The sequence below is a fragment of the Marmota flaviventris genome, chromosome 13, assembly GCF_047511675.1.
Source record: "Marmota flaviventris isolate mMarFla1 chromosome 13, mMarFla1.hap1, whole genome shotgun sequence".
In the NCBI taxonomy this organism is placed as follows: Eukaryota; Metazoa; Chordata; class Mammalia; order Rodentia; family Sciuridae; genus Marmota; species Marmota flaviventris.
In genome coordinates, this window is record NC_092510.1 from 36442224 (window position 1) to 36454271 (window position 12048).

The following is a 12048-nucleotide window of genomic DNA, read 5'->3' on the forward strand; positions in this document are numbered from 1 at the left end:
TCTAATTGCTTTGCCATCTTCTTTATTGTTGTTTATAATAATGGTACCTAGAGGAACAGGCACTTTAATAGGTGTTCTGAACTATTACTCCTACTTCACAGCTGTAGGAATTGATAAAACAATTTTTCTAAGGTCATTTAAAGTCTTTCTCAAAGACTTATAGGTAGCACCATATAATGACAAGCAAGAAAGTACTTCTGAACATTGAAGAAATTCTTTCCCTCATGGCCCAATCTTTTGATTCCATTCCCCAATTCTGTAGGGTCCCACTCAGATCCAAAGTCAAGAAAGAATGAAATTGACCTGGAAAGGGAAACAAAAGGCTGAATCCATGTTTTCTGAGAATAACCTAAAATTACTCATAGTTGACAAGGGGAAATTGTCTGCCAGACCTAGAAGATGGCTCAGTGGCCACTTGTTTGTATGTAACATTGTAAGAAGCACAATATTTTTGTTCTTCCTACATAGCTTAATACAGTCTAGAGAGAGAAAAAAAAAACAAACCAAAATCAGTGTTATTAGTACTTTTTTTAAAGAGACACAGTCTGTAGAGATGGCCATCCCTGAAACCATGAACAATACAGCTACAATAATAGAATTTTTTTTCAAGCCAAACTTCCAAAGTCATTTATAGTGTTTGTATTATTCTTGTCTGAATTTCCATGACAGATTTTATGAAAGGCTTTGTTCTCAGTATTGTTCTTCAACATGGTGTTGTGATGCTTTGTGAACCAGAAAGAAAGGACAATTCAAAGTGGCTTTCCCAGGCTTAGAGAATAAGTCACTAAAATGATTGCTGAAAGAGTTGGGAGCCTCTCATTTCTAGTATAGTGTTCACCTGCAAAACTGGATTTCACCTCATGTTATTAACCCCTCCTTCCTTATGGTCCTCAATAACAGAAATGTGTATTCTATTATTTTATTCTCAGTAAATAAATTTTATTCTCAGTTCAGAAATGTTTGTTATAAAAATCAGTAATTTATTTCTCATCCCAAAGCATAAAAACATTACATCTGATTTTGAATAACACAAAAGCAAAACAGAAAGTTATAAAAATTCTTTTAGGTTCACCTTCTTTCATCAAATTTATTTTGGTCACTTGATATTACCAAGGATAAGTATTACAGTTTCTTCTCTTTTTTTGTTTATTTGTTTGTTTTTGGTAGCAGGGATTGAACCCAGGAGCTCTTAAGCACAGAGCCACATCCCCACCCTTTTTTTATATTTTATTTAGAGACAGGGTCTCGCTGAGTTGCTTAGGGCCTCACTGAGTTGCTGAGGCTGACTTTGAACTCACAATCCTTGTGCCTCAGCCTCCCAAGCCGCTGGGATTACAGGTATGTGCCACTGTGCCTAGCTTTGTATTACAATTTCACATTCCAGAAAATCTTCAGACTTTCAGTTAGAGGTGAATTATATCATCCCCTTTTCTTATTTTGTTTACTAAACTATTTCTTATAATTTACTATGTTTTATTTAATATACTATATTTTATTTAATATTCCCCTCTTACTATATTTTATTCCTGTTATTATATTTTATTTAATATTTAATAACTTAAGTTTTAATTTCATTTCATTTTTTAATTTCATATGTAATAAGCTCTCTTATTCTTATTTTACTTATAATTCAGTTGATTGGCTTCTAATGAGACATACCAAGGTGAGACAGAATTGTTCTTCTAGACCTAATAGAAAAACTCCACATTATCCCTACATGGGAACATAGACCTCCATCTTTTCATATAGCTTCATTCCTTCATTCCTGCTTTCAGAGCATAATTTATTGAGAATTTCTTCTGTCTTCATGACCTTTACATTCTAGCCAGAAAGATATCATATAATTAATTATTCCATTCTTAATCATAATTATGATAAATAATATTATAAAAAGACACAAAACACTGTGAGCTTTTAGACTGGGTCCTACCTTGGGGTCGGGAAAGAGTGCAGAAGGTGAGAAGGAAGGTGAGGAACCGTGAAACACGGGTCTTCGTGATGGACAGTACACAAAGACTAGGTGTTCTCAGATACAAAAATGATGTCAAATTATGTCGTGCTTATGGGTGAATTGTCATTTCTCTCAAATGAGACATAACCAGTCAGTTTAGAAATGGATGCTTAAAAGCGACAGAACTTACAACCCACAGTGCCTAAGGTACAAATGGAACTTACCAGCCCCCATGAGGGAGGCTAGCCCGGAGAAGTACTCACCAACTAGAGCTGGAGACCTCAGAGATCATCAGATCCCAGAGTCATCGCCTCTTCCTGTCCTAGCCTCTGTTGGGCTTCATGCTCCCCACATTTACTGAGTAAGATTTAGGTTTCCATCTCCAGGCTCAAGTCCAGAAGCCTGTTCAAAGAAAATCTCAGAGTATCTTTTCATTCTGATGGGGTCATGTGCTCATTCTGAATCAATCATAATTGCCAAAGAAATCAAATGTTCCAACTAACTGAGCCAGAGTCACTGGTCCATACCTACAACTATGAGGGTTCTTCCTAAGAAAATTAGGATGCTTTACATTGTAGAGTGAAGGAATTCTGGGCAGTGTTATCAGATGTCCACTGTTAATTTCTTAAATGCTCTTTGCTTCAGTTTTTATCCTCGTTCAACTCCAATAAAATCGAGCCTTTGGAAAATACTTGTAAATTGGAGATAAGTCTGTGCAAGGAAAAATAACTTTGAGGTCACTGAATTCCAAGAAACTGAAATCATTGAAATTCTATGCCCTAGAGAGCAACATTTATTTCACAAATGTAGATATGCACACATTCTCAGATTCTGCAACAAGTTTTACATCCCTAAGCCAGAAGCCAGGAAAGTCTTTCCCAAATCTTTTTCCTCTGGGTAATAAACTAATAAGTTGTTGAGCTTCATATCTATTTCTCTACATGTGGAAAATTGCATACAATTCTAATAGTACTAGTTTCCTGAGTTATTAGATTCTTCCAACTGAATTTGTTGAATCTTCTGTTATCTCCAGTTCAGAAACATAATAGGCCTTCATTCTACAACTTAAAGCATACTAATTTTCTTTGGAAGAACCCTTCATACTTTTAGATACGGACCAGTGACGCTGGCTCTGTTAGTTGAGCATTTAATTTCTTTGGAAGAAAGACTGGTAACAAAAGATTTTGAGAAACTCCACCTATATTCATTAAAGTGCATTACGATATTGGATAACAACTATTTCTTCATTGGTTGCTAAAGTTGAACTGGCAGACAGCATTTACTTTACAAGCCATCTCTGATCTAATAGGTAGTGGTGACTGGAGCAGTATGCTGAAAGAATTTTGAAAATATATCCAAGTTCAGAGGGGAAAGAGTGCTGTAATTAACTAGTTATGTCTGCCATGTACACAGCAATAGGAAGGAGTGGCATATGTGCTACTGGTTTGCAATACCTAAGCTAAGAAGGCTTTCTATTTCATTTATGCATTGTGTGCCTTTCTTCCATAGCTGTGAGAGAAAAAAAAAAGACTTTTAACCTATCAAGAGTTAAAGTAATTGCCAAGATCATAGCTTGGGTAAGGCAAGCAAGGAGCACAAGGTGCAGAATATAAAGAGGTACTTTACTCTCAGGACCAAACAAGTACAGAATTAGCACTTCCGTGACCCTGGGAATAAGTACTTCCCCAAATTTGTACCTTGGTTTTCTCATTCAGGTCATACTATCCCTGACCACTAGGCTCTAACTTCTATAATTTATATAAGTAAAAAATGTGTAGAAACAAAAATGTTCAGGGGAAAAAACACTAACTACTGCACTGCTGTAAAAACTTCCATAAAATCTTGGCACAGTGGTGCATGCCTATAATTCCAGCCACTTGGGAGGCTTAGGCAGGAGAATTTCAAGTTGAGGCTCAGCAACTTAGTGAGACCCTGTCTCAAAGAAAAATAAAGGGGAATGCTGGTGATGTAGCACGGGCATAGATCACTTGCCCAGAATGTGCAAGACCCTGGTTTCAATCCTTAGCACTTAAAAACAAAGAAAAAACTTCCATAAAGAAACCATTGCTTGTTAGTGTTATCTTATCAATATAAACACAACTGGCTATTTACCTGAAAGTCAAGACTTCAGGAGAAAAACAGAAGTCAGAGATTTATTGAGCTAATATGACAAAGAGCCGAGTTAACTGAGTGTTGGCCTTTGCTTTTTAAAAACCAAGACCCTTGCTGTTTGGCCCTTACGGTCGTTTTTGCTAATGAGGGGTTGCTTCCACTCAATTGTTGTTATACGAAGGGAAATGTTCCTTATATAAAAATCTCCTGGTGGTTAAAAGTAGAAAGGAAATGTGGGGGTTTGAAGACTGGCTGCTCAATGTATGCTTTCAAAATGAATGTCAGCCAGGAACTCTTCTGGGTAGAGCATCAGACCTGCCATAATCACAGCCTTGGTGAGGATCCTGGAGTTCTTTATTATTTTTTATTTATTTATTTATTTTTGGTACCAGGGATTGAACAACACAGAGGCACTAGACCACTGAGCCACATCCCCAGCCCTATTTTGCATTTTACTTGGAGTCAGGGTCCCACTAAGCTGCTTTTTGCCTTACCATTGCTGAGGCTGGCTTGGAATTCCTGATCCTCCTGTCTCAGCCTCCTGAGCCACTGGGATTACAGGTGTGCACCACGGCACCTGGCTAGGATCCTGGAGTTCTGCTTCCGCATTCCTACCTTCTGGATTCCTATGGTCCAGTATTTGACTGGTCCCATGTTCTCTGGGCTCATACTGTGTTTTCTTACAGAATATTTCTTCCAACGTGCTGGAGGAGTCTGCAGTCTCCGATGACACCTTGTCACCCGATGAGGATGGGGTGTGCTCCGGCCGGTACTTCACTGAGAGCGGCCTGGTGGGCCTCCTGGAACAGGCTGCAGAGCTCTTCAGCACGGTCAGTGTCCAGAGGGCAACCCAGGGCTGAGCTCGGGAATGCCCAGCCTTAACGGCCTAGTGAGCCCCTCTCCACAGATGCCAGGGGCATGCAGGACAGGGGCAGGGCCTAGGGAGGACTTTGATGTGCACAGATTGCATCAGCTCTCCAAGGGAGGTGAGAAGGCCTTTCATCACTGCTGTGTTCTGGTTTTCACTACATGCGTGTTGGCTGGACAGCAGTTTCACAGTATTATTTCCATTTAATAGGGATGGAAACTAAGCCACAGAAAGGTGAAATGGCTTGCCCAGGGTTACACAATAAATGACGAAGCATGTTCTTACTCCCTCACATTCTCTCTCAGAGAGAAAAATATGGGAAGGAGCCACTGCAGGGAGAGGGCAGAAATCCATGGTGTCCTCCCTCCTAACAACCAAGTCATCTTCAAGAGCCTTACAGGCAGGACCAGCTCAGAGAAATGCAGGAGCAAAACCACAGACACTCCCCGCATTAGCCTAATCAGGGTCTGAATGCTCCAAATAAGAGAAAAATATATATAGAAGACGTCACTGGATTCAGATCAAAGAGAAAAGCCTCTTATCCATTTTTGCTTTAATGATCTCCTTCCCCCACATTGTAAGCCAAGTAAATATTTAATATTTCACTATATTTAGAATAACCAATTTATTTTTCTCCCTATATTATTCTTTATTTTCTGCTTTTCACCTCCAAATTTTCTCCCTATAACTTCTATGTATATTAATTATTGTTTTAACCATTGTCTTCTTTTTTTTTCGTGCTTTCTCATTCAGGATTCAGAAAAGGTCCAATATACTCTTATTTTCTTGAAATTTTAGCTAGAATCCTGATGGGCATGCAATGAGCATCTGTCTAGAAGAGGACCTCTGACGCTATTTAAATACATAAATGCTGCCTTCCTGAATGTTCTTAGTTTTCGGTGCCAAATCTTCTCTCCTTTTAGTTTGAGAAAGCCCTTCTCTTTAACATCTTCATATAGGACCACTTAGCAATGTGTCTGGGCCATTTTGATTGCTGAGATGCAGGGACAGCATTCCTGCTGTGTAAAATACTGTGGCGCAGAGGTATATCCATTCTCCAGCACATTGTTTGCATAATAAACTCTGGTTGCTCTTAAGTTTCCATTGTATTAAATTTTCTTTGATGCTCTTCTCGTCTCTCTAAGGGAGGCTTGTATGAGACGGTTAATGAGGTCTACAAGCTGGTCATCCCTATTCTGGAAGCGCATCGAGACTTCCGGAAGCTGACCTCCACTCATGACAAGCTGCAGAAGGCCTTCGACAACATCATTAACAAGGTAGCTGGGTGTCTTTGCTAATGGGTACTGTTACTGAGTGGTAGATGACCCTGTCCTGGAGACGGTGGTCAGTCCTCCTTCCTCTCTAGAAACTCATTGACCTTGAGCACATTACTGCAGTTCTCACCCATCAAACAGAAAAGGGCTCAAAACTGACAGAGGTCCAGATTTCACAGTGTGAAAGGCAGCTTGACTTACTTTAAAACCAGGAAATGTGAGAATCTTTTAAATTCACTTAAAATAAAGTCCAAGAAATCTTTCATGGGATTTCTTTCGTTATTATTTCCAAAATTTATTCTATAAACATTGACTTTGCTTAGTAGAGGTATTTTTGTTTACATCAACTGTAGAATTGATATGTTTGTAACATAATAAAAAACCTTTTTAACCCAGTGGATCCTCAAGAATGACATCACTAGAGAGAGGTTTTCTTATTTTGCTTAATAGGATCACAAGAGAATGTTTGGAACTTACTTCCGAGTTGGTTTCTATGGATCCAAATTTGGGGATTTGGATGAGCAGGAATTTGTTTACAAGGAACCTGCAATTACAAAGCTTCCTGAGATCTCACATAGACTAGAGGTAAGAAAAGTGCTTTTGTGTGCTTGCCATTGTATACTTCACAACAACAAGTTAGAGTGAATCACTACCAAAAAGGAAAAAAAAAGGCCAGGATTCAGCATTGAGGTATACATACATTTTCCACATTACATTTATTATGTATTTATTATATGAAGGGTTAGCTGAGATCATGAGGTAAAGCAAGATTTGCATAGTTTTCCCCTAAGATCCTGTACATGTCTTTAAAATTTTATAAATTTACATCATGAATGTTTACTTTTCAGGTCTATATAAAATCCAGTCAATGTCACATCTTCTTATGCTCCATTCCCAATGTTAGTGATATATACTAACAGATGCAGAGTAAAAGGGTTTTTTAGGGTGAAGTTTGCCATCTTAACTTCTAAGCAATACAGTCATACTTCTGAGTCACCCTCCTGCAAAACGTTGTGGCTGTCATTGTGGTGTTGCTGGACAGCACAGGCTGTTCTGATAAGGACATTCTTGACAGTAGCTGCAACCTGCCATCTATACTTGGTCGGTAATGTAACCAAAAAAAGCAGCATGTTCTGGCAGGAAAGGCTGAAAAGATGGACAAAAAAGAAACTGTGTGAAGAAAAATCCAAAAAAAAAAAAAGTTATTGAAAGGAAGACTATCAAAAACCCAGGAAGAAACCCAAGGGGTGCCTCCAAAACAGCACCTTCTGGGGCTGAGTGACTAAGGTCCCCTGAAGTGCTGACAACTATTAACCAAAGAGTCACTCCTTATTCTTTCTTGCTATTGCTTGGGATATATGCCCTTTTATATCTATAAAACTTAAAACACTTTTGTTACCTAATTGTTCCTTGAACTATTATCCTTGCCAAATAAGAAAAGGACTTTTATCCTTACTTGACTCAAAGAAGCCATGGCCCAGAGTGGTTGGGCGTCTTGCCCAAAGACAATAAGCTCATAAGAAGGAAAAGTAGTCACTGACTCAGGCCAATTGGTTCCCTAATATTGTTCCCCCGACTTAGAATTAAAGGTGTATATGTTGTCTTCTTGCACATAGTGGTTTGGGAAGCCTGGTGACCTCTAAGTTCTCAAGATACAAAAAGAGGTAAACTGTGCCATACTTCTGCAGATGCCTCAGGAAATAGGATGACGCTCACTGAATACGAGACAGTGTACACTTTGTAGAGAATCATATATCAATTGACGGTGCTGGACTTCCTCATATTTTTATTTATGTCTCAGGAAATGCTGAACTGTGCTCATTAGCTCAGAGGGACTCTGAATAATCAATGAACAAACTGCACTTGTTCCAAACTTACTCCACTTCTGAGAAGACAGAAAGTTGCATTATGTTAAAATTACCTTTATAAACTATTGTTTCCTCTTACCTAGGGGTTTTATGGTCAGTGTTTTGGTGCAGAATTTGTGGAAGTGATAAAAGATTCTACCCCAGTGGACAAAACCAAGTTGGATCCTAACAAGGTATGGAGAAAATTTGCCAAAAAGAACCATCAGGTTCCTGAGTCCCCTTATGCTACCCTAAGAATACAAAATGACTGCCCTCTGTCTGAATTGATTCACCAGTCATTTTTTTTTTTAAAAGGAGAGAGAGAGAGACAGAGAGAATCTTTTTTGTAGATGGACACAACACAATGCCTTTTTATTTTATTTTTTTAATGTGGTGCTGAGAATCGAACCCGGGTCCCATCCGTGCTAGGTGAGTGCTCTACCACTGAGCCACAATCCCAGCCCCTCACCAGTCATTTAAAGGCAACCAAACATTTTTGTCTAGGGCTCCATTATAGATTTATTAGGTCTCCAATCCGCCCCTGCCCCTGCCCCCAGTACTAGGGATTGAACCAAGGAACATCCTACCCCAAAGCTACATCCCAAGCCCTTTCTGTAAATATTTATTTTGACACAGGGTTTCATTCAGTTGCCAGGTGGGCCCTGAATTTTGCAGTCCTCCTGCCTCAGCCTCCCCAGTAGCAGGAATTACAGGTGTACACAACCACATATTTGCATATGTGGTTATTAGGTCTTCAAGAAAACATACTCAAAGGCACGAATCACAACAGGAGCTTTCATTTATCAAGCCTCAACTGGAACTGGGGATGTAGCTCAATGATAGAGTGCTTTTCTAGCATGTGGAAGGACCTGGGTTCAATCCCCAGTATCAGAAAGAAAAAAAAAAAAAAAAGCACCTACAGTGTTCCTGGCACTGCATCAGACCCTTTATCATCCTTTCATTTCATTCCCAAACAGCCCTCAAAAATAGGCTTTGTTGGGGCTGGGGATGTGGCTCAAGCGGTAACGTGCTCACCTGGCATGCGCGGGGTGCTGGGTTCGATCGTCAGCACCACATAAAATAAAAAATAAAGATGTTGTGTCCACCAAAAACTGAAAAATAAATATTTAAAAATTCTCTCTCTCTCTCTCTCTCTCTCTCTCTCTTTCTCTCTCTCCCCCCCTCTCTCTTTAAATAAAAAAAATTAAAAATAGGCTTTGTTGTTTCTGTTTCCAGATATGAAAACTGAGGTAATAGAAATGTTGGGCAATTTTCCAAGAGTATCAAAGTGACAGAGCCAATACTCCAACATGGGGTCTGTCATGTCCAAACCCACATCACTGCTCTTTACTGGCTTTCTATAAACTCTTTAGACTCTCAATTTACAACATGTTTCAAAAATGTAGACTTCTGCCTGACAGCTATTTTTTCCCATACTTTTATCAGTCATTGTAATTGTACATAACAGTGGGATTTGTTGTTACATATTTGAACATGCCCGCAATGTAATGATATAATTTGGCCAGTGTCATTCCCCTGACTGTATTTAGAGGTATCATTCTTTAGCCTGCAGGTACTCCTTCCAGCCGAGTGCAGGATCTCTGTGCTGTTGGAGAAATGACAAAAAGGGCTTGACCTTCAGTTTTCCCATGTTTATCCCAGGCTATTCCATTTCACCCCCATCTATGTGTACCTCAATACAACTCTGATGCTTACCACCCAGAATTAGCATCAGACTCCCCAAGCTCAGTCCTCTATCGAACTCAGAGGCACTCAGCCACCGAGCCACATCCCCAGCCCTATTTTGTATTTTATTTAGAGACAGGGTCTCCCTGAGTTGCTTAGTGCCTCGCTTTTGCTGAAGCTGGCTTTGAACTCATGATCCTCCTGTCGCAAACTATCGGGCTGCTGGAATCACAGGCGTGTGCCATAGCACCTTGCCCACATTTCTAACTAGCTACAAATTTAGGAGTTCCCATGACACCTCTAAGGTCAGATAATTCACTAGAATGACTCACAGAACTCAAGAAATACCATTCTTCTGATTACAGACATACAATGAAGGGCACACATAGGCGAAGGTCTGGGATAGAGCACATAGTTTCTGTGCCCTTGCTGAGTAGAATCCAGGCACAGTACTCTGCCAGCACATCACTGCCTTCGTCAGCCAGAAAGTTCCACTGAGTCTCCGGGTGGCCAGTTTTTATTGGGGTTTCATGACATAGGTGTGTTTGAATAAATCAGTAGCCACGTGATAAAACACACTGTCCAGCCCCTCCCCCTTCTCAGAGCTCAGGCGGGCCCAAAGTTCCAGCAGTCTGATCATAAGATTGGTCTTTTTGGTGACCACCTGAAGCTATTCATAAGCCCAGGGCTGGTCGCCTTATTAGCATAACAAAGACTCCTGTCACTCAGGAAATTCCAAGGGTTTTTGAAGCTCTGTGGAGAAAACAGAGACAAAGAGCCAACATATTCTTTATATTCCCACAGGGGGAGAACTGCCTGCCCAGTCCACTTCAAAGACACATATGATGTTCTGGGCTGCTGGAAATAACGCAATGCAGGTGCTACAAAGGGCCAGGGACAGGGGGCACTCACCATCTGATAGCACTGTTTGTGACCGGTGAACCATCCAGACTCCTCCCTCAGCTCTGTCTTCTGGGATGTTATGAAGATGATGCAAATAGGGAGGAACTAGCCATATTTCAGAGTTTGCTTTTCTTCTACATTTTTTAGAATATTTGCTTGTTTAAGACACATTCCTAGCCTAGACTTGAAAATAGTAACTGTGATAAGAGTTGAACTAAGCTTTAGACAGAAATATCTGGAGCCCTTGGATTGGCTGAGTGGCCCAGAGCAATCTGTGCATAGTGTAAACTATGCAGAATCACCACTGACCTCAAGATTCACCACTAACACAAGGACCACGTCTCCCCTCTTCTTAAATCCCCAAGGTGGGTTATGAGAGCTTGGATGAGAGCCTAGAATCACAACCAGATTTCATTATACTAAATAGTGATTCACGGTCTGAGGTCAGTGACCCCACCCATCCACTCCCCTGAAGCATCTGTGCCCACTGCCATTCTTTTTCTTTCTTTCTTTACTTTTTAAAGATGCCTTTCTGCTGCATAGTGGTGCACACCTGTAATCCCAACAACTCAGGAAGCAGAGGCAGGAGGATGGCAAGTTGGAGGGAGGTTAGCCTCAGCAACTTAGCGAGACCCTGCCTCAAAAATAAAAAATAAAAAGGACAGGGGATATAACTCAGTGGTAGAGCACCTGAGGGCTCAATCCCCAGTACCACAAAAAAATAAAAATAAAGATACCTTCTTAATTAATAAGCACCTTTTTCACTGTGTGTGTGTGCACGCATGCACATGAGTGTGTTTAAATGTTGCACATACAGTTAAATTCAATGTTTTAGTTTTAGTTCTTTGAGTTTTGACCAATATGTGTAGCCACAATCATGATACATCACTCCAAAACATTTCCCCATGCTGCTTTGTAGTGATTTTCTGTTTCCAGCCCTGAAAGTCCCTCATCTGTATTCCATCTCTGTACCAGTGTCTCTTCCAGAAAGTACCCATGTGGAATCACACATAGCCCTTTGAGGCTGGCTTCTCTTACTTAGCATGGCCCATCTGGTGCATCCATAGTGTTATGGTTCAGTCCTGCCTACTGATGAATACTATTCTGCTCTCTTCCTGTGCCACTGTTTGTTTATCCCTTTGGTTTGGTTTATTTCTAGTTTTTGTCTTATGAATAATGTGACTATCGACATTTTTGTACAGGGTTTTGTGTGGCCCTAAGTTTTCATTTCTCTTGAACACCCATGTAGGTAGGAATGAGATCAAGGGCTGAAGGCCAGTTCATTAACTGTATGAGAAGTTGCTAACCTGTTTTGCCGGGTGGCTGTGTATCCTGCATCCCCGCATCTGTGCATGAAAGTTTCACCTGCTGTCGGTCCCTGCCAGCACTTGGTATTATTAGTTTTCT

The 12048-nt window shown here is 40.3% G+C and overlaps 1 protein-coding gene across 1 annotated transcript in view; it reads left to right on the forward strand.

Annotated features, from left to right (window-relative positions):
- LOC139701380 (dedicator of cytokinesis protein 8-like) overlaps window positions 1-12048 on the forward strand; it is a gene marked incomplete at its 5' end in the record, with an annotated part of 85445 nt that overhangs the window by 41562 nt on the left and 31835 nt on the right. The window contains 4 exons of the mRNA XM_071600588.1: window positions 4747-4893; window positions 6077-6208; window positions 6656-6790; window positions 8157-8246. Coding sequence (XP_071456689.1) covers window positions 4747-4893; window positions 6077-6208; window positions 6656-6790; window positions 8157-8246 — 504 coding nt within the window. The remainder of the gene's footprint in view (window positions 1-4746; window positions 4894-6076; window positions 6209-6655; window positions 6791-8156; window positions 8247-12048) is intronic.